The 23,785-nt window shown below is 45.8% G+C and overlaps 1 protein-coding gene across 1 annotated transcript in view; it reads left to right on the top strand.

Annotated features, from left to right (window-relative positions):
• kcnq1.2 (potassium voltage-gated channel, KQT-like subfamily, member 1.2) overlaps positions 1-9,950 on the top strand; it is a 132,912-nt gene extending 122,962 nt beyond the window's left edge. The window contains exon 20 of the mRNA XM_076299295.1: positions 9,763-9,950. Coding sequence (XP_076155410.1) covers positions 9,763-9,915 — 153 coding nt within the window. The 3' untranslated portion in view covers positions 9,916-9,950. The remainder of the gene's footprint in view (positions 1-9,762) is intronic.
• Positions 9,951-23,785: the final 13,835 nt, after the last annotated feature.

Genomic DNA, 23,785 nt, shown 5'->3' on the forward strand with positions numbered 1-23,785 from the left:
GCAATGATTTTACACGCACATTGCGAAACAAATACGCCTGAAGTGGGCGCAAAAGCGTTAGTACATCTGGCCCACTGTGTCTAAAACCCCACAGAAAAAAAAAACCACTTTGCACCGCTGGCCCCACATCTGTAGAGCAGCAGAGACATTCCCCTCGCAGTTTCCAAGAGGCGCTTTCGACAACAATAAACAAAAATGTTGCGGCGTCAGCATGTGGAGTTCCTATATTTGGAAAGGAGGCGTTCAGGGGCCCTGAGCGTGTCTCACTTCTCCCTTCCTCCCCGACAGCTGAGCGCCACAGAGCACGGAGCGGCAGGGCTACCGGAGTTAACGCTTCATACCGCGCCGCCATCTGCTGTGACTTGGACGTGGGAGGTGAGGGTGGGGATGAGCGGGATGATGATCGGAGGAGGAGGTGGTGGAGGAGGAGGTGGTGAGGTGAGGGTGGAGATGAGCGGGATAATTATCGTAGGAGGAGGTGGCGGAGGAGGAGGAGGAGGTGGCAGAGGAGGAGGTGGTGAGGTGAAGGTGGAGATGAGCGGGATAATGATCGTAGGAGGAGGTGGCAGAGGAGGAGGTGGTGGAGGAGGAGGTGGTGAGGTGAGGGTGGAGATGAGCGGGATGATGATCGTAGGAGGAAGTGGTGGAGGAGGAGGTGGTGAGGTGAGGGTGGAGATGAGCGGGATAATGATTGTAGGAGGAGGTGGAGGAGGAGGAGGTGGTGGAGGAGGAGGTGGTGAGGTGAGGGTGGAGATGAGCGGAATAATGATCGTAGGAGGAGGTGGAGGAGGAGGAGGTGGTGGAGGAGGAGGTGGTGAGGTGAGGGTGGAGCACGGGCACTCGTTACCCTTCGCCACTCTCGGACACACACACACTCAACACACACACACTTACACACACACACACACATTTAGGTCTGGGGCCTCAGGGCAAGAGGGGAGGTTATCAGCAATCGCTAAGCAGCAGATAATGGGGCCTGGGTTGAGCATCTCAAAAACCCTTTGGGTTGTTCTAAGCGAATAAACAAATGAATCATAGCAGTAGCAGTAGTAGTGTGGAAGGACTGTGGTGATGGCTTAACCTTCCTTGTTTGTTCCTCATTTTTGTGATTCAATCAAGTTCACTAGGTTAAGGTCCTGGTCATCCATACCCTGGATGCCTCAGTGCTCCTGGTCAGACCGGCCCCGTGGCCTTGTGTGGCGGCGGGTGTTTATAAGTGGGAGCAGCTGCTGGCCAAAGCTCTCTTTGGGCTGACTGGTCCGTCCACTCCCTGGGCCACTCAGTGCGGCTTCTCGGCTCACAGAGGAGAAGCATTTGTTCCCCTCCTGTCATGCTTATATGACACCTGTGGGCACGACGTGTGTGGGTTTAGGGTTTGGCGTTTGGGTGTGTCTGTCTGGGCAGCCGTGTACTGGTCTGGTCACTCCTGTGTATGGGCAGTTGCGCGAGATAATTTTTTCAATGTGTGTGCATTTGTGTGTGTGTGTGTGTGTGTGAGTGTGAATACTGTCTGCTATGTGCTTTTTTTTTAGAGCGGTTGTCTGATTCAGCGCTGACTCAAAGGTGACTCATAACTTTGGACAAAGCGCAACAGCAGCTAAAGGCAGTGTTTTTCACACCTTTGCCTTATGATGCAAAGTGCCCAAGCCAGACTCTCTTGAAGAGCACACACACACACCTCTCGTAACCTGCACGCACACTCCTAGTATAAGTATATATACTTTTTTGATCCCGTGAGGGAAATTTGGTCTCTGCATTTAACCCAATCGGTGAATTAGTGAAACACAAACAGCACACAGTGAACACACAGTGAGGTGAAGCACACACTAATCTCGGCGCAGTGAGCTGCCTGCTTCAACGGCGGTGCTCGGGGAGCAGTGAGGGGTTAGGTGCCTTGTTTAAAGGCACTTCAGCTGTGCCTACTGGTCGGGGCTGGAACCGGCAACCCTCCGGTTACAAGTCCAGAGTGCTAACCAGTGGGCCACGGCTGCCCTGCCCAGCCTTTACTCCTGTTATCATGATGTCATGACAGCTGAAGTCATGCCATGCAGTGTAAACACACACACACTCCTCCCTGCCCTGGATGCTAGAAAGTGGCTGCGTAAGGCTGAACTGCATGCCTATTCCATTTCACTCATCAACAATTAATGTCAGGGATTTACAAGAGTTTGTTTGGAGAAATTTGACACATACACAAAAATAGATATATAAATAAATAAAATGGGTATACCTGAAAAAGTCTGTAGATTAAGACATGTCTCAGTGTGAGTAAGTCTGTGTGTGTGTGTGTGTGGGGGGGGGGGGGGGGGGGGGGCGTGTTAGTGGTTGTGTGTGAGGGAGTGTCTGTGTGAGTGAAAGAGGGCTTGTTGCCACCCCTGTTCACTTGGCCCCCACTGGGGACTAGTAAAGAGAGCCAGCCTCCCAGCTGTCACCCTGCACAAATGTCCACAATGGCAACTGGCCGAATGTTTATGGAGCCCTAGCTAAATAATAAAAAAAATAAAAAAAGACGCAGTGTTGATGAAACTGATGCAGCCTGTACCACCAAACACCAAGAGCCGCAACCAGACGTGACGTGCTACTGAGTCCCTCTCACCCCAGACATACATACATACATTGTTATGGTCGCATTAATACCAACAAAGGACACTGCTCTATATGATGTCAGTTCCTTTTGAGGATTCTGTTTTACGCTTTGACGGGGGACCCTTGTCCCCACACAAGAGATGATTGACCACATGCTGCTAATGCTGTTACTCTTCGGCAGACTAAAGGAGACTGTGCAAGCTCCCAGCAGACCACATTACAGGCGTCTTTCGCATGCCTTATTTATCTCAAGATTTATCCTGGGCTGAAGACTGTCCGTCTTGTCAAAGACCTGCTTTTAGCGGTGTCATTTTTCATGATTTGCTTTTTTTTATTGGCTGGCATGAAATATGGGAGTATGCCTCGCCTCGACATCAAAGCCCGTCTGGGACGGTTCTCCTATTTGAAAATTTATGGGGCCTGCCTCCCAATGTGAAAAGCATCAGTGTTTCCCACGTACGGCCACACACCACGCTCACGCATGTTGTCCCCTCGGCGGAGAGCACACAGGCCGGCTTGTCAGCTCGCTCGCCCGGTGCCTGAAATCTCATGAACTAGTTCCTGGGGACCTGAAGCTAAGGCCCCCAAGAGCACAATAGCAATAGCAATGGGGAGATCCAGAGAAAGAGAAAGAGATCGAGAGAGAGAGAGAGAGAGACAGATGGAGAAAGGGAGGGAAGGTTGTAGCACCGGGAGATTGTTCCTTCTCTCAGGAGCTGCTCTGAAACAAAAGCTGCTTTGAGCGCGTGTGTCCCCACCACCACCACCCCCTCAGAAAGAGATTAGCCCACTTCCACCCAGCCCACCACTCTCACTACCCCTGCACACACACACACACACACGCGCGCACACACGCGCACACACACGCACGCACGCACGCACGCACGCACGCACGCACGCACACGCACACGCACACGCACACGCACACGCACACGCACACGCACACGCACACACACGCACACGCGCGCGCGGGCCCTCCCCGGAAAGGCTTTGGCTACAGTTTGATGGCACGTGGCACAGGCCTCGATACTTATCATACACATCAGGTGCTCTCGCTTGGTTTCCTGTTCTTCCCCCACACCAGCACCACTACTGCCAGTCACCTCCTCCTCCTCCCCTAGCCAGACCCCTCAACCCCACCCTTCTCTCCTCCTCCTCCTCCCCTAGCCAGACCCCTCAACCCCACCCTTCTCTCCTCCTCCTCCTCCCCTAGCCAGACCCCTCAACCCCACCCTTCTCTCCTCCACCCTCCTTTCTCTTCTCGTATTTTTTTTTTTGGGGGGGGGGGGGGGGGTTTTCAAATACAAAGAACATATTGTATCTGCCAATGTTAAACTGAATCCATTCATCTTGGCAAAAGGGCAACTGGGCGAACCTGAGCCCTGCTCCACACACACACACACACACACACACACACACACTCGCTCTGCTCCTCTTCCAATTGGCTGAGGCCAGACACAACTCAAGCTGCCCAGGCAAATTGATTCAGGATCCTATATTGTTTTTTTTTCATTTTGTTTTTCTCTTGGTCTCTCCACCTCCTTTGCTCTCTCCTCTGACATTGCTATCACATGGTAACACACACACCGGCCTTGAACACACGCTGTAGCCGCTCACACAAACACACTGAACACACACGGACCTGCATCTTTCAAAACAACTTGCCTCCCAACCCCAGCCTCTGGCTTGGCTTCCGCCTCATTAAACTCCGTCTGACACACACACACACACACACACACACACACAGGCCTCCAGCTTGGGCTCACATCAACAACAGACATGAGCTCAAATCTGGGCCTGCCCCAGAGGTTCCCAGCAGCTCCCAGCCGACTCCACGCTAACGTTACCTCAGATAACCCTGAGGAGCCCGTGTCGTGCAGCGCAGCGCATCCCACTCTGACTGGGGCTCTCCTCTCTCCGCGCCTCCTCGCTGGTGATCAACACAGCGTCAGTAGGGCTCAGAGCGGGCTTGTGTGCCCAGTGTGTTCCTCTTGCTCATCTCTCCCAGCATCCCGCCCCAGACAGCCCACAGGCGGGACTCATTTGGAGAGAGGGGAAGAGGAGACAGCCACTCTGTTCCAAGAATAATAGCGAGAGAGCTGTTGAAGTGAAATTGGCCTTTGAAGTATGTGCCGGCTGTCCGGCCGACTGCCTTGCCTGGCCTTGCCTTGCCTTGCCTTGCCTTGCCTTGCCTGCGCTTCTCTGATGCTGGTCCCGTGTTCCAGTTGAAGAGAGGCCACGAGGCTGTTCCTGCCTGTTCATCTCCACTCAGACACACACTCTGTCTCTCTCTCTCTCCCTCTCTCTGTCTCTCCCTCTCTCCCTCTCTCTGTCTCTCCCTCTCTCTGTCTCTCGTTCTCTCTGTCTCGCTCCCTGTCTCTCTTCTCCAGCTGTTTGTCCAGAGAGATTGTTGTGACTTACAACTTCCAATCACCTATGTGTCTGTGTGTGTGTGTGTTTGTCTGTGTGTGTGTGTGTGTGTCTGTGTGTGTGGGAGAGATGAGAAAAACAGACAGAGAACAATAAAATCTGCCTAAAATCATTCTGTTTTTTTGTGCAGGGGCCACTTGGTGTGAACTTTATGTTATCCACTGTGCTGAAAGAAACATGGAACAGAACTTCCTTTCCTATTCCTTTACTTCCCCCACCCTCTCTCTCTCTCTCTCTCTCCCTCCCTCATGCTTTCTCCCTCCCTCTGTCATTTTTTATTTTGTTCTAAAGCCAAGCCTTCCATATTGTATTGTTTGGTCAGGGAGATCAGGGAGAAGTTGTAATCTCTCTCCCTCCACACACTCAGTTTTTCTGTCTTTTTTTCCACCTCTTTTGTTGTTCCCTCTCTCACCATTTTTTTTTGTCTTTAGCCCCTCCCTCTCTCTCCCTCTCCTGTTTTGTCCGAGAGAGGAACAGAGAGAGAGAGGGGGAGGGAGGCAGGGAAAGAGAGAGAGAGAGGGAGAGGGAGAGAGGGAAATGGCACACAATAACGCAGAGTCAGTGAGGGCCACAGCAGACCCAGGACCCCAGCGCTCACCTCACCTGACCCCAGCGCTCACCTCACCTGACCCTGAGTGTGTTGTTCTTCACAGAGACAGGAAGCCTCACACACTTGCTCAGCGCTCACCACCTCACTGAGTTTGGGAGTGTGTGCAATTGGAATGTGTGTGTATTTACATAGTGTACTTTGTTCAGTGTGTTCATGTACGTATGCAGCACATGTGTGTGTGTGTGTGTGTGTGTAATTTTGTGTGTGTGTGTGTGTGTAATTGTGTGTACATGCATGTGTATGCTGACAGTATGAGTGTGCTTGGGGAGGTCAGGGCAAGACGCTGTGTCACAGATCACATTGCTGTTGAGCGCGGGCTCAGTCCCACGCTGCCCTGGCGTGCCTTCCGTGTGATGGCGAGCTCAGTGCCACGCTGCCCTGGCGTGCCCTCCTTGTGATGGCGAGCTCAGTGCCACGCTGCCCTGGCGTGCCCTCCTTGTGATGGCGAGCTCAGTGCCACGCTGCCCTGGCGTGCCTTCCAACTCTAGTGTAGCTGTCTGATGGCCAGCTGCACTGCAAAAAATGAAATCTAACCAAGTGTTAATAATCTTCTATTAAGATCAAAGAATCTATTTGGTATTGTTTTTAGTATGAAAAGACTTACCTAGTGCTCTCCCGTAAGATCATTTTGACTTAATTTAAGAAGACCTTGACTTATTTTAAGGAGTCTTATCAAGACAAATTTACTCAACGCACTTGCAGACAAATTTGCTTGTTGCTTCTCTTGCTTGACAAGCCACGCACAAATGCACTGCACATGCCTGCTCTGTGAATGTCCTAAAGTCACCTGAGTCCTGTTGGAAGAGTAGGATGTGTGCTTGGCCACAGATAGAGCTTTCACTCGTGCTCACTTGTGTTTTTCGTTTTTATCTCCTCACTGCACATTAACACCTTCAGCATACATTAGATATGTCCCACACTACACGTACATACATTAGATATGTCCCACACTACACGTACACACATTAGATATGTCCCACACTACACGTACACATGGTCTGTAGAGACTTTCTCTCTTTCTCTGTCTCTCTATCTTACAGATACACTCCCACTCTCTCATGCTTTCCCTCTCTCTCTCTCTCTCTCTCTTACACACACACAAGTTACCAGTTCACATCCTGCTCATCTCTCTCTTCTCTGTCTTCCAACAGATGGCAGTGTGAAACACAAGACTGCCTGAGTTTTTACAATCAGCTATTTTTCACAGTCATAATCACTGCAGGAGATCAGGGGAGACTTCCTCATTGATGATATCATGAAGCGCAGTTTAGTATGTGAGGGCCTGGTCAGCCTCCCTTTGACCTAATGACACATACTGGTGCTGCAGTAATGATAAGGTTTGGAATTTCAGTGTGCTACTGCAGCCATGATGTGTGTGATGATACAATGTGATGGGAAATGGCAACACCTTATCAGACTGAGGAAGAATGGGCTGGCATGATGTCAATGTCAAGGTAGCCAGTCATAGTTCTAATACATTCTCTTCCTCATTGTTTGGCAAACATGAGCAGAACTGTAGTGTTACACAGCAGGCAAGGTGCAGTTTCTCTTTCTCTCTCTTCTCTCTCTCTCCCTCTCTCTTTCATACACACAAGTGCACATACACATAGTGAGAGAGAGACTATGTTTAACCATGACTCAGTAACATCTGACACCACGGGTCCACCTATTCAGAATAATGCAAAGCATCGGTCTTCACGCATGCATAAAAGAAATTAGGCATTTCCATTTTCAACCAGTCCTTTTTCACCTCCTTATTTGTTTATCAGCCACAGTGTGGGGAGTCGTAGGTGTGTCCTAGGCAAAACATCAGCTGCCGGGGACATGTTGACCTGCTCAACATTGTCAACAGACTCACAAACAAGTGGTGGGAGGGATCGGCACATTCTGCAGGCAGGGGACTTGTTTTGTTGGGAGACTCAGGAGGGTGGAGGAGGACAGGAAGGGTGTTGTCCTGAGAACGCCACCATTGTCTGGCCAGTTGTTGTCCTCCTGGTTGTCGTCCCCATTAGCATCACCTGACCTGCTTTGTCCCCAGGAGAGCCAGCAGGCAGGCAAGGACAAGATGATGGTAAAGGAGACTTGGTCACCACTACCTCTCTCACCAGCCCCCGATCACGCCTGCGTAGACTGCATGTCCTCTAGGGGTCCGTCGTAGAATGAACTCCACGTTGACAGAGGAATATGTCTGCCCCTTAGAATATTTTTTTTCCATGTATTTGCTGACAGAGGTTGGTGTGTGTGGTTCTTGTTGGCTTTTCAGTGGGGCTAGATAGCGCCTGTGGCGTAGCCAAATGGGTAAGGGGCGTGGGGCTGGGGGCCACATGGGTGTGGGGCTGGGGGCCAAATGGGTGTGGGTGGGGCTGGGGGGCAAATGGGCGTGGGTGGGGCTGGGGACCAAATGGGTGTGGGTGGGGCTGGGGGCCACGTGGGCAAGAGGCGTGGGTGGGGCTGGGGGCCACATGGGCATGGGTGGGGCTGGGGGCCAAATGGGTGTGGGTGGGGCTGGGGGCCACATGGGTAAGAGGCGTGGGTGGGGCTGGGTGCCACATGGGTGTGGGTGGGGCTGGGGGCAGGGCCTTTGGTCTGCCCTTTGTGCCATGTGTCCCAGACAGCTGAGGAGTCACCTGTCCCTGTATCACATGCCCCCGAGCTGAAGACGAGGAGCCGCACAGCCTCGTCCCCCGCAGACCCCCTGCCTCCAGGGCGCTCACTCTCAACGGCCCACTGACCACACTGGTGATGGGGAGACAGAGATGGCTAAAAACAGCTAAAAAACAAATAGTTGGGTATATTTTCGGAGCCTGACGCTCAGTGGTAAAAGTCGGAGGCAGGGGCTCGCACTGGCCGATGTTTTGTGTTCCAGAGGTCTCCGAGGGTCAGGCTGTTCGGCGCGAGCACACGCAGGAATTTGGGAGCCGTGCAAAGACCCATGCTGCTGGAGTGTTGATAACACTTGAGATTACTACAGACATGTTTATGATACAGATTTATATTTCCCCCAGACTGGGTAGTGAACGTTCTCCCGTTTTTGTGCAAATATATTTCTGTCGGCTCTCTGGTAAGCCACGGGGTCAAATGCAGTGCTTGGTGAACTCTCTGTCTCTGGGTCTTGGTTAGTTTTACTTGGTACTCATTTCTTTTGTTTATATCGCCTGTGTGCCAATTCTTTGACTGATGGCAAAGGGAGTTCACTCGTGTTCTAAGAGGGCTTGCAGTGTTATAAGAAGGCTCTTCGGAGTCTCGTATATCCTCTCCAATAAATATCCCGTGCAAACAGTAATATAAGTAAATGATAATATACATGCCACAAATCAGTCCCATTTAAACAAAGCGGTGCAGCGCACATGGCGTTTCGTGGTGTCCTGCCTTTTAGAGATCCGTCTCAGCTGTGGGTTGAGATGGGAAGGCTGAGAATCGAGAGGGACTTTTTCACCGCTTGAGTGCAATGCCTCTCTCTGGCAAGCATCTGGCTCTTTTTACCCACCATTACCCAAGAGACCTCTATGGTGACCCCAGTGTTGTTCGAATGGCAACTCGAACCAAGACCCTTTGACCCTGCTGGTGATATATTTATTGAATTTATTTCCATATATCTGTGTGTTTGTTTAGTCGATTTTTCATTTTTACTTGAGTGCGACCTTGGCATCGAATCAGGACATTTTTATTACATTTGCTTGAAAACTCTCCAACTTTAGAGGAGAAATGAATGCAATTAATTTTGGAATAGTTCATGAGGCATTTAGTTGAAGCTTTGAGTGTTTATTTTCAAACTGTGTGTATTTTTATCACAGACATACTGATCATTGGGATATCTATAAACACTGTTTTGGGTGTGTTTGTGTCTACAGTATATATGTGTGCGTGTGTTAGCGAGCTGCTCTCAGAGTTTTTGCCGTTTTATAGCCACCACAGGCTCTCTGTGTTATTGTCCTGTAATGAAAGCTCTGTGTAGCGCAGAAACATATCATTATCCAGGGTCAATCTGTCAAACATGATGACATATTTACTGAGCTATGTAAATCACTTCTCACGTTTTTTAGATGTGGAGATACCAAAAGTGCCTCTGATCCACTGGGGTTTGGTTTGTCTCACAGGCCAAAGGAAGCCAGTTTCATTTCCTCCCTTGTGTACAGGTGCTGGACATGAACCAGAAGATGGAGGACATCCTGAAGATCCTGGTGGAGCACTTCAAGCCCAAGCCTGAACTCCTGCAGAAGCCGGCACACCACAGCTCCCGCGTCACCGTCATGAAGCACATGGGCGTCAGCATGGACGAGGGCCACTGACCACCCCACCCACGACAAAACACCATCACCCGCACCGGAGATGACCACCCCACCCACAACAAAACACCATCACCCGCACAGGAGATGACCACCCCACCCACGACAAAACACCATCACCCGCACCGGAGATGACCACCCCACCCACAACAAAACACCATCACCCGCACAGGAGATGACCACCCCACCCACGACAAAACACCATCACCCGCACCGGAGATGACCACCCCACCCACGACAAAACACCATCACCCGCACCGGAGATAACCACCCCACCCACGACAAAACACCATCACCCGCACCGGAGATGAATGTGACGCCAACAGCAGATTGTGGGCGGAGTAGCTGGAGGAGGGAGCCCACCTCCAAAACCTTGAATCTTCACCACCACCCCCCCCAATGACCCTTGACCTGGAAAGAGAAAGCCACCAACTGGACTCTAATCATTCTCTTTGAGATTAGCAGAGGAGCTCAGGTGAATTGTTCACCTCCAACACCTTTGAGATTAGCAGAGGAGCTCAGGTGAAGAGTTCACCTCCAACACCTTTGAGATTAGCAGAGGAGCTCAGGTGAAGGGTTCACCTCCAACACCTTTTCAGAGGGCAGGTCAAAAGAGCAGAGCTGTTCGTGTTCAGAACAGAAAGAGGTTACAAGAGGTCGAATGGCAGGATGTGGTTTCCTCTCACACCTCCTTATGTTCTCTGTTACACAGCTCAGTTAGAGTTTTAACACAACAAATAGCCAGGCAAACAACATCTTCATCATCTCAATCCTTCTATTGTCTTTCAATGGGGATTTCTGAAGGGATTGAAACAGCCATAGTGATTATAAACTCAAGTCTGTGTGTTCTACTGATGGTTTTGGCACCACTCGAGCAGATGTAAACAGCATAGCACTGGATAGTCTCCCCACATCCACATAGGCCATTATTGTGGATGTCCGCCGTGAGTTTGTTGCTACAGCTCAGGTGACATAGAGACAGAACAGTAAAGAATGTCCTGAGCCTCAGCCCCGACTGCAGGGGTGAAAATGGGCTCCAGCAAGTAATCTTCCCCTAATTTATGGCTACGGTTAAGCTAATAAAAATAGGAAAAAAGCCGTGACAGGGTTTAATGGAGTATTACAGGAATACAAGTGAGGAAGACTGAGACTTATGGTGTGTTGTGCAGTTTGTCCAGAGCTGAGTGCCAAGATTTTCACTAGGATATTCATTTAACGTTCCCCAAAGCTAAAACACTCTTATTTTCCTTCCTAGGTCCACACTAGCAGTGTGCAATTTGAAATAAATTTGCCCCATTAAATCCATGATTATTTTTCTCACTCATGGTAATTAAAGTGCTGAATTCCTGGCAAGGCTAGATTACTGCGCGAGTGAGTAACCGAGTAGGCCTAATGAAAAGAAAAGTTGGAAAAATGTGTACAATTTAAACAGTAGGCAGCAGGAGCCCGGCCTCATCATGAGGTAAAAAAATATCAATTTGCCAAAAAGAACAAGTCTCTGTGCGTGAGGTTGTGGTCCACAGCTTCAGTTAATGTGTTTATCTTCTGTTGGTGTACTGCCAGCGACAAAAAAGCACCAACAATCACAAAGCCCCACTTTTTTTTTTTTTTTTTGCAATGTGTATTTAAGTCTTGCCATAATTATGGACTGTACAATCTGGAAGGCTGACGAGCCACAGAAAGGGAATGATTGAGGAAGAGGAGAGAGGATTTCAACTTACCATTTTCCTGCTTTTTCTTTTTGCTGTGGTTAATCCCAAGGTTAGTCGTAAATGTACCGAAAGGCAGTTGGAAGGAACCTGGTTATTGTTTGAGACGGGGCTCACTCCTCTGACCGTATATTTGTACAGTTTTGTAAGAAATGTAAATAGAATGGCCTTATATTCATTATTACCATGTGTTCAACATGTACTGGTCTATTGGGTTGTCTAGAAATATTTAAAAAATATATTTATTACACTCTCAAAGGTTGTAAATAAAATCTACATTTAAGCCCGTTGTTCATTTTCCCTACACTAACTCTTTAGCTGTCTTTATCTGAATGTTTCTTCATTCATTGTGAGTCACTTTTTCTAAGTATTCTTGAGAGGGAAATTCAGCCTATCAAATCTTAAGGTAAACACAACACACAGAGCCCACACGGTTTATGTGTCTTTAGATTTCTTTCCATCCGGCCAAAGTTTTGTTAAAAACATAAATATATAATATATCAGTCTGCTTACTTCTAGATTTTAATATTCCATAAAGTGACGAACAAAGAATGGAAGAAGTAGAGAGAGAGAGAGAATCCATCTCAAATTACCACTCAATTATATCGGCCTTCAAAGGCCAAAAACTCTGCTGGATGTCCCAAGAACAACAAGGTCTGAGCAGGAGTGAGATCCCAGGGGAGAGAGAGGGCAAGACACGAGGCCACTGCTGAGGAGCCATGTTCAATTACAGAGGGCCAGGCTCCACACACACATACACACTCACACACACATGATGTTATTCTGCTTTTGTCTCTCCTCTGTTTTATGTCACTAACGGGAGACCTTGAGACAGAACCGTGGCCCGCTGTTTACAGAGGCCGCTCTATGCGACCGAGACACTGCCGCTTTCATGTGGAGACTTGAGAGAGCCTCCCGACTTCAAAGGGGGTTTTTGATGTTGGAAACACTGGATCACAACCTAGCCAGGGGAAGAGAAGAAGAAAAAAAAACCTCTTGAATAAAGTGCCAGATTGAAATAAATGCAAATAAATAATCATTAAATGAGACGTCGGTGGAGGTCAGTGAGAAGTTGCGTCCATGGGATTCATGTGGAGGACTGGTTCCCTTACAACTGCTGGAGAGCTCTCAATAGGTACTGTGTGATGCAGACTCTGACCATGCCTCCTTTGAGTCCAAGAACTTTGGCTTTGGCAGAGTGCGCCATTAGAAGCGGAGGCCATTCTATTCACAGCTCCACCGACTACCATCCGATGCCTTAAGGTTAAAGCTCTGACCTGATGACAAGCCCCGCCAGCCGGGGCCCATTACGAGGGCCCCGTTTAGCCCACTCTGGGCTCTCCATGGGGCCACCTGTGCCACAGGGCTCCCGTAGTGGGCCACTGGGCTCCTATGAAAGCAGATATGTGTGTGAACAGGTGTGGGGAGGGGGAGTGGACACAAACAGTGTTGTGGCCAGCAGCTGACACACAGCGCTCGTTCTGAGGTCCCTAAATAGCGGAGGGCTTGTGACAGTTGGAGCAAAGCGGCTGTTGTTTGCCACCGCTCCGGTCCCTCCGTACGTCTGAAATTGTTTACCCTTATACGGGGTTTTCCACGTGGAGCAGAATAGCGCGGTGTATTTTTGGGTGGGGAAGGGAGACTTGCAGGCACAATACAATGGTTCTCCCTAGAGCACGATGTCTGTCAGCTTAATCCTTTTTTTGGATCCATTCAACAAAAAGGAGATACAGTGCCTGACCTCTGCCCTGGACTGTGGTCAGTTGGCTGTAGCGCTGTGTCACCCAAGGGAGACAAACAGCCATGAGGTTAGAGGGTTAGCTTGACCTCTCCCCTCCCCAACCCTGTTGACTTCCTTCGGCCATATGCCCTCTCGTCTCCAAGTGAGGCCACAAGCTCACAAGTCCAGCACCACAACAATAAAAACTTGCTAGCGAGAGCTCACAGCGCAGGGGCCATTCAATCTTCAGTTACACCTCCAAGTCTAAGTGTCTGCGGGTGGAGCCCTTGGCCAGGATTGACTTGGCCTCTGGACAGCTGTAGAAGAGAAAGAGGTTTGGGGTCCATATGTTATATAAAAAGAGAGAGGCAGTGGTGGGGGGTGGGGGGGGGGCAGTGTGCTGAACTAGGTCACTCTGCCGGGGCCTTTACTCCCAGACAGTCTGAGAATTCCGGGCTGGAACAGGAGGGACTTCAGTGGGGGCGTTTGGTTTGGCCAGTTGGAGCAGGCATGTGCGGCATGGGGCACAGCTGCAGCCCGGCTACTGTGAAGCAGTGGACGACCACGCCAGCCACCGGGTGGGCTCTCTCACCGGCCATCCGCCGGACTACACACTGATGCCTATATGCATTAACACCCACATCTGAGGACACTAGAGAACATGACCTCTGAACTACACACTGATGCCTATATGCATTAACACCCACATCTGAGGACACTAGAGAACATGACCTCTGAATAGCATTTGAGGTCAAGCATTAAATGTGAATGGGAACTTGTAGAAGCTTAGAACAACCTGGTGTGTTGTGAAAATGAGACAACACAAAAGATTGTCCTGACCATGCATGCAAAAACCTGTAAAGATGTCACACAGACATAAGAATATATTAAGTGACGTCAGTTGACTTAACAGGAAATAAATTCAGGAAATCTGAAATGTTGGCTGTTTGTCATCAGGCACATTGGAATTCATTTTGCGAAAGCAGGAAGTGTAACTTGCACATATTTTCATAAAATGTTGCTAGCCTTTGCTCTCAAATGTTTCACATGTCAATGTGTGGGCCATGACTCAGAACATCTGACCCTGTGCACAGTCCCTTTATCCATGTGAACATGTTGGATCTTTGTGAGCAAGTCATTTTCATATTTGTAGTTATTGAATGGAATTATGTGAATTCCATCAGGCATAGAGATCACTAACAAACAGGGAACTGCAATCAGTTTTAACTGTCTCGCAAGAGATTTGTTTCATCAATCTTCAAAGTGCAACATAGGCTATACTACAAAGTGCAACATAGTCTATATACTACAAAGTGCAACATACTGTAGGCTATACTACAAAGCGCAACATACTGTAGGCTATACTACAAAGTGCAACATACTGTAGGCTATACTACAAAGCGCAACATACTGTAGGCTATACTACAAAGTGCAACATACTGTAGGCTATACTACAAAGTGCAACATAGGCTATACTACAAAGTGCAACATACTGTAGGCTATACTACAAAGTGCAACATACTGTAGGCTATACTACAAAGTGCAACATACTGTAGGCCAGCGGTTCCCAAACTTTTTTCCCCGCGGACCACCTTCTACATCTTGACTCGGCTCGCGTACCCCCACCATCCAACACATAAAAAAGTAACTCATTCTATTGACGCATTCCAGGCATCGTTGTTTAATTAGCCGCCCTACATGATAACATAATCAAAATGTGCAACTGGTCTATGAGCTCTCACGCTAAAAAAAAAAAGAGTGTGGAGAACCACATTAGAATGGTTAGGTAGCATCTCACTGCAGACCACGCACTGTGGCTTTGGGCAGTCTGTCTCCCAATCCACATGAAGCCGAGGGCTATATGCCTCATCATACTTTCGTTTTCTTCGCAGTCTTTTCTGTCTCGTTCTTTCTTTTACCCCCCTGCGCTCCATCTCCACCTTCATTAGTCTGCCCCCATCCCATTCCATCCTTACCTGTGTCCTGCTCTGTTTCTCTCGCTTCTCCTCTTCGATCGCTTTAATTAGGCCTTTTGGACAGTGTCCCTGTTTTTAGCCAGTTTTCCATGTTTACACAGCCTTTTACCAAGCCTATACTTCAACGAAACTAACGCGCCAGATATTCTGGCTGCCCGCAGGAAATCACGTGTAGCCTATTGTGTGTAGCTTATTTTGTAAGTTTACAAATGATTTCCTTTAATTTCACGTTTCCATATCATTATAACCTGATTCGAAATTATGTATTATAATTAGAGTATTAATTAATGAATCATTTTTAACTCCTTTCCACCATTGCCCTTTTCATCTCGCGTACCCCCTAGTGGCAGCTCGCGTACCACCGGGGGTAGCGTACCACAGTTTGGGAATCCCTGCTGTAGGCTATACTACAAAGTGCAACATACTGTAGGCTATACTACAAAGCGCAACATACTGTAGGCTATACTACAAAGCGCAACATACTGTAGGCTATACTACAAAGTGCAACATAGGCTATACTACAAAGCGCAACATACTGTAGGCTATACTACAAAGTGCAACATAGGCTATACTACAAAGTGCAACATAGGCTATACTACAAAGTGCAACATAGGCTATACTACAAAGCGCAACATACTGTAGGCTATACTACAAAGCGCAACATACTGTAGGCTATACTACAAAGTGCAACATACTGTAGGCTATACTACAAAGCGCAACATACTGTAGGCTATACTACAAAGTGCAACATAGGCTATACTACAAAGTGCAACATAGGCTATACTACAAAGTGCAACATACTGTAGGCTATACTACAAAGTGCAACATACTGTAGGCTATACTACAAAGTGCAACATACTGTAGGCTATACTACAAAGTGCAACATACTGTAGGCTATACTACAAAGCGCAACATACTGTAGGCTATACTACAAAGTGCAACATACTGTAGGCTATACTACAAAGTGCAACATAGGCAACATAGGCTATACTACAAAGTGCAACATACTGTAGGCTATACTACAAAGCGTAACATACTGTAGGCTATACTACAAAGTACAACATACTGTAGGCTATACTACAAAGTGCAACATACTGTAGGCTATACTACAAAGCGCAACATAGGCTATACTACAAAGTGCAACATACTGTAGGCTATACTACAAAGTGCAACATACTGTAGGCTATACTACAAAGTGCAACATAGGCAACATAGGCTATACTACAAAGTGCAACATACTGTAGGCTATACTACAAAGCGTAACATACTGTAGGCTATACTACAAAGTGCAACATACTGTAGGCTATACTACAAAGTGCAACATAGGCTATACTACAAAGCGCAACATAGGCTATACTACAAAGCGCAACATAGGCAACATAGGCTATACTACAAAGTGCAACATAGGCTATACTACAAAGTGCAACATAGGCAACATAGGCTATACTACAAAGCGTAACATAGGCTATACTACAAAGTGCAACATACTGTAGGCTATACTACAAAGTGCAACATACTGTAGGCTATACTACAAAGTGCAACATACTGTAGGCTATACTACAAAGTGCAACATAGGCTATACTACAAAGTGCAACATACTGTAGGCTATACTACAAAGCGCAACATACTGTAGGCTATACTACAAAGTGCAACATAGGCTATACTACAAAGGGAATGTTGTCAGCACAGCCGGGCTCAAGTGTCTGTGGGTCACAGATGAAAAATCCCCTCCTGGCCGCTGGACCGGTTCCATCCCTGACCCATGCACCACTGTCCAACTTCTCAGACTTGTAGCCAGAGTTAGAACAGTAAGCTCTGGGCATGCAGTGTTTTCCTCTTCAGGTTTTTGTCCGAGTGCACAAGGATTTAGCTGTGTTGTCGTGATCAGAACAAGTCAGGATCTGAACTCTCACACACACAAAGTGAACCTTCAGTACAGGATGACTGGACATTTTATTTTAGAGTGACACAGAGAAAACTAGTGGTGATATGTAAGAAAGAAAAAAAATATAAGCAACCTAAAATAGAAATCTTTAATATTGCTACTAAAGGCCATTTTACGTTTGTGATAATTCTGGCCAACACTTTACATGAATAGTCTGCAGAGACTTTAAAGATAATCTGAGATTCAAGTTCAGTGTATAAAATTGTTGTTACACACTTACTGAACATCACCTTAACCAACCCCTAACTTTAACCATACATTTCAGTTAACAGTTTAACAACAGATGTTTCATTGATAATCTTAGCATCTGTAGTCTAAAGGGGACTAGGCAAGCAAAGTGTGACCAAATTCTGATACATAATTCTTGTCTATGGTATATACATATAAATATGGATGGACACAAGCCATTTCTTAATGGACACAAGGAACAAGGAAATGAAGTGTAAATGTGGAAATTCCATGAAATCAGCCTCTTTCATAATTGAATGTGTCATCAGGATGTGATTGATGCTCTTACAAGCTGCGAGACTCTTACTGTCACAACATGTGTGTGTGTCACCAGATCTTTGCTACAACCTGAATCACTTTCAAGTGACAAGTCATGACACGCCATGTCCTGTGTCAGCAGCTTGCATTTGGGAAATGGAGAAATGCATTTGCCCGAAAGAAAATTGCAAAACCCTACCAGCTTTGGAAAATGTAAAAACTTGATGCTTGCGTGCGAATGGAATCTTCATGTACCAGATTAAAAATAGCGTTGCTGAAGTGGCTGGTATTTAATGACATGGTAACATGCTATCAATAAGAGACATCATTTTTACTACCAGAGAAGAATAATAGTACCACACCACATATAAAGAAAGCTAACATTTATTGATAAAATGATTTATGCATCTATTTATTTACATAGTGTATACATGATCATGATAAAACTGAGCAATCATAAATCTAAGCAAATTTATAAATATAGTATTTATATATTATATCCTCCTGAGAACCAATCCATAGACCTATGTCCTCTGTAGTGGACATAAGTTCTAGAAGCATACCCCTTTACCCCTTTGAGCTATTCTATCAATTCCTGTGGTCTTTTAAAGAGGACATCCTGGGCTTTCTAATGATATATCATGTGATTGGCTGGGTTGCTGGGAAGTCTAGAAGGATAAATAACATTTTCCATTATATTTGGTTAAGTTTACCCTTAATTTAATACCACTAAAAGCATAATTTGTCCATTTTTGTCTATTTTCATGGCTACCTTTTCATAGTAAAACGGTCCTTTTTTCCACCACAGGGGACATGCTATAAAATGTAAAATAAAAATAAATGTAAAAAAAAAAAAATTGTAAGATGTTTTTTTTAATCCTAAATAAAAAGGAAATCACAAAAAAAAGAAATTGGACACTTTTTTTCTTGGTTCCCAGGAGGATATAAATATAAGAATAACTTATTTATCCAAATACACACACACAGTCTCACACAAAATAAATGTGGGGTCACCACACATAACTGACACAATATAACAGTAATGTATATGCAACCCTTGGTCAAAACAGTTGAGAAAGGACAAAAGCGGAAATCTAATATTATGTGAATTTATATTATAGCTCAAATCACATCACTGTATCCTTTGGTTTGTATTGTCCTCTGTCCTGTTTATACTCATCAATACAAACAGTTTAATCCCCACATATTTTCAAAGTGATAGCTCAAAATGTGTGGAAAAAAGTCTCACACACCCTAGATAGACTGAACAGTAACAGAACAGAACAAAAACCCTCATCTCTATTTGCCTTCCTTCCACTTCTCTGCTAAATGTGGGCCGATAATATTTTCCAACATAGATATTGTGGATTTAGCTAAGCAGAGGACAGGAGAAGGGGGGGGGGGGGCAGAAATCCAAAGCAAGATCCTGAAACGTCTTTCACTCTTAATGCATTCAGAGACTTTCTCTGGCCCATCTGGAAGTCATCACTCCAGTCACGTCTCTTCACTCAAGATGACGGGGCGGCTCCGCACGACGGCGTCACCGAGGAGCAGCACAGGATCAGCCTTCGGCCGAGCCCTGCCCCTGCCCCAGCCCTGCCCTGCCTCTGCCCCGCCCCTGCCGCATCCTCACGCGGCGCTTGCCAAGACCGCAGCAGGTACAGTAGGGCTCAAGAGGAGCCAGGGCACTTGGGCTGCGCCTGTGCCGCAAGAGGGGCTTGTTTTCCTGCACGTGTATCTGCATGCTTGGGCAGATTTGCAGGCGATAACAGATAGAGGGCCTTTGACAGGGCTGCAGGTGCGCTCATCTAATGAGCGTCAACCATCTCTACCCTCCCCCCCCCCAAAAAAAAACCCTGCTTGTGGTGCAGGCAGAAAAGAGATGTCTCAAGGCCTCCTCACACTGCACTCCACTTGCAACACCACAAGCAACAGGCTCTCTGCTCTTCACAGTAACTCTACTCTGTGGATTACAGCCACACATTAGCATATACTGTAACACGTTTGTTGGTAGGTGTTAGCTTTTGATATTTACTGATTTCAGAAGAAAAGTATGCCGTGCCAAGAGGATTACTCATGACGTACGTTGTGGTTAGTGGAGGATATATGTGGAGGAACTGCCAGTTTCTATTAACTGCACAGATTGCCCTTTACAGGAAAAAGCGTAACCTGCTGTGGTTGACTTCACAGTAAATTGTCAATTTGGGACAAGATAGTTAGGGAGAAAAAGTGTTTTATTACTCCTGTGTTCACCACACATACACATTAAATAAATAATCACAATATAAACAAAAAGAATCAATCAACATACCACCGTCTTCTAAATTGGTTATTGCAATTGTTTGAAACCCAAAACTATACACAATTAATCATTCATATCTGACTACCTGCATGTTTTTCACAGAATTGTAATATTGACATGACAATTAACACTGGAGACCTCACCAAGCTGACAACACTCAAGCCAAGCCAACCCCATTCTTGGAAGACAAAAGCCAAACCCATACTTGGAAGACCATTTCCTAAAAAGTCATTCTTGTTACGTCTTGTGTGTGAGAGATATACTGTATGCAAGCCTGTACTAATTCTGCAACATATCCTTTGTTGTTCAATATCACATGCAAGCCTTTCAAGACATGTGCCACAACACATTCAATTCTGTTCAAATATAGCTCCATTTGTAATGTCTGGTACCAAACACAGTTACACTTTATTATACTTGCATCACATGAAACATATAATAATGTAAAAATCCTTTAAAGTCATATAAATATATTTATACCATGGTCTAGGTTGAAAGGGGTGTCGTTTAAAAAGTGATATACTACACCTATGAAGTAGATCTTGTAAAAAAAAGTTTAATCGCCGTTCCATATCAATGCTTATAAATGGTAACTATAACAATGATAGTAGGATGACGGTTGAGCCTGGAGGCAGGCTTCGCAACAATGGAATCAACTGTACAGCTGAAAAAACTAACGATTTTAGCTCTAAAACTCATTTAGTATTAATAATTGATTTCATATTTATTTATTTCGTAAGTGACCATGGTATAAACGGGATAATGCCCTTCGATGCGTTCATTATCAGAAATAAATGGACTTCGTGGAAGCACGCCTCCGCGTTGTCCATTTATTTCTGATAATGGACACCTCGTCGGGCATTATCCCTTACACACACACACACACACACACACATATATATATATATATATATATATATATATAGTCAAAGTTATGTAGGTAATTTAGGAAGATTGATAGTCCAAGGTCAATCCTAGATCACACTATTAAGGAACACGGGCCTGGCCACCTCCCCCATGACCTGTGTGTACACAGCCAGTATGCTTAGCCCCTGGAGTGGTGACTTCTGCTTAGCCCCTGGAGTGGTGACTTCTGGGGCTGCTTTATGAGGGTCTGTCCATTAGGGGCCATTGGTTTCTGGGGTTTCCTCTTTTTGAACGGACTTCTCACTCTTTGGCCTCTTCTCTGTTTTCTGCTGGGTGGAGACTCGTAGACGCGGGCCTTTGTCTGTGGCGGAGGCCCAGACACAACAGTGCGCCGCTGCAGAGCCACACAATGGTGCGCGCCACAAAGCCACACACACAGGAACAATGTGCTCAGCGCTGAGAAAGCACGGCAACGAGGAGCAGCCAGGGGGAGAGAGCGCTCTGAGGTCACACACCTGCGCCCCAACAGCCCTCAAAGACGTCTCAAAGACATGCTGCAGGTGTCTTCCTGTTGCCCTTTTCGCTTTGTCTTTTTCATTTGGAGAGGTGTGTGGGGGCTTGGGAGCGAGGCACAATGTGCGCTATATTACGCTATATAAAATAAGCGCTCAAAATGATTAGAAAGAGACACTATTTCATTAAGTAAGGTATATTTGTCAAAGTAAGTGTCCCTTACTATTTCACATTTCACTCAGATTAAAATCAGTCAGCAAGCGGAAAATTGGTCTATAGCTGTGGAGACAAAATGCGTCAACATAGGGTCCATTAATTACTAAAAATGCGTCAACATAGGGCCCATTAATTACTAAAAATGACTCATTGCTGGATCATTAACCCTTTATGACAGGTTGTTAACTCATATGATCTCATCACATTAAAATGTGATAATAAAGATAATCAGATTATACCACTCTATTATTCTCAATCAGAGCTATTATGACAACACAGTCATGATCATCTAATAGATTCATTGCAACATGAAGACAAACATATTTTCCTGACACGAAATTAACATAATAAACAAGGCCAGATTGATATTAAAATAAGAATAAAATGTGCACGGCCTGTACAAATGTGAAACTGGTGGAGGGGCAGTTGAACAGAGCCAGCCTATCTGTGTTTTAAAACTGAGCCAACAAACAAATGTCCTAACTCAAATATCCCCCCATTTGCATTAGCTGTGCCATCTGGTACTGTCTGATGTGCATTCTCCAAACATAGATGGAAATGATAAGAACCTGATTTTGACCTACTTTGCAGCATGGAAGCCTAATTACAAAGTGTTATGATATCAGCCTATGTAGCTGGTTATTATTGACACTTTTAGAGAATTTGAAGAGAATAATGCAATATATTTGAAAATAAAAACAAGACATATGCTTCCACCCTGAGTCCCAGAGTTTTTTTAAACCCTGGGTGTGACATGCAACCCAGATGGTGAAGTCACCTTTTACACTTTATACATTGTACATTAAAGATTATGCTCGTCGCTATGTGTTATGCTTTATTTTAACCTATCATAAAAATCACTCAGTGCCCCTTTCAGACCCTTTGTAAAATGAGTAAAAATAGATAAAACTGAAATAGGGCCTCCAGTGTTATATATTATGTATTATAACATTTCTTTACAAAAAATAAAAAATAAAACGGGGAATATATGTTATTACAATATTTTTTTTTTCTGAGATCTCTGAGATCAACAATCGTTGTGCTGCTCAAATAATACAATAATTTTAAAATAACATATACTGTTAAATAAACCAAAATAACACAAACAGGAAATCAAGGGAAATACCAGACCAGGAGGATGTAGCCTAGTACATTTTAGGTCCTTGCCAAAACTTGGCACACCTGGCACATTCCACATCCACTCATTTTAATTTGCTGGAAACACTCTGAACAAATACAATATATTTAGTGACCATAAGAAGACAATCATGACTAAGTTAGCTTTGGTTAATACTTATTCTAGAAAGAGACCGCTTGTCGTGTGTGTGTGTCTCTCTCTCACACACAGACACACACACACTTTCCTGTGAAATACAGGTTGACATCACAAACTGAGGATTTCATGTCAAGTAGAAAAGAGTAGCCTACTTCATATTGGTTATTATAGAGTATGCATACTGCTCTGATAGTTGGCTCATTATTCTTGTGACCGCCTTCTCTTGTTGCTTCATAATGTTCAAAGCACTTCTCTCCACATTTACAACATCAGTTTAGGTGTAGCCTAGCCTAACATAACATGCGCGTCACAGATAAAAGTTATGGACACTTTGGTGGCCGTTTACTCACCGAATGTCTTCGCTTCGCTCTTCGCATGAAGGGTAACCTACCTTTTCCCAAAGAACACGATAGAAAAACGATTTTACTCTGTAGTTTATAAAGTACATCCCAACAAAGTAGCCTCAAAGACGAACAACTGGCTTAGACTTCGGTTTTGTTAGGGATCATATCTTGCGGAAAATTGGCAATGCCAAGGGTTTCACTTTTATTCGTTCTCAACGACAAAAATACAAAAAAAAATGCTGTAAAAGGGCAGAATACTGCTTTGCGACATCTAGCTGTCTGATTTCAAATCTCCCGTCAGATTATACCATTGGTTGCCAGAAGTAGTTTGTTCTCACTCATGAGGATATGATTGGACAGTCTCAACGTCACTCAATGCGTCTGTTTTCATGCGACTTAATGTTTCATCAATGCGCGGTCTTTCCTATGGGTCTTTCGTGCGAAACGTTAGGCTACTTTCAGATACAACTAACCGTATTCCAAATATCTTTATCAGGCAGCCATCTAGTTGTTTTGCAG

This window comes from Alosa pseudoharengus, unplaced genomic scaffold, assembly GCF_046254945.1.
Source record: "Alosa pseudoharengus isolate Yale_2024_CS ecotype anadromous, Long Island Sound unplaced genomic scaffold, YU_APseudo_1.1 YU_APseudo_1.1_scf_10, whole genome shotgun sequence".
NCBI lineage: Eukaryota > Metazoa > Chordata > Actinopteri > Clupeiformes > Clupeidae > Alosa > Alosa pseudoharengus.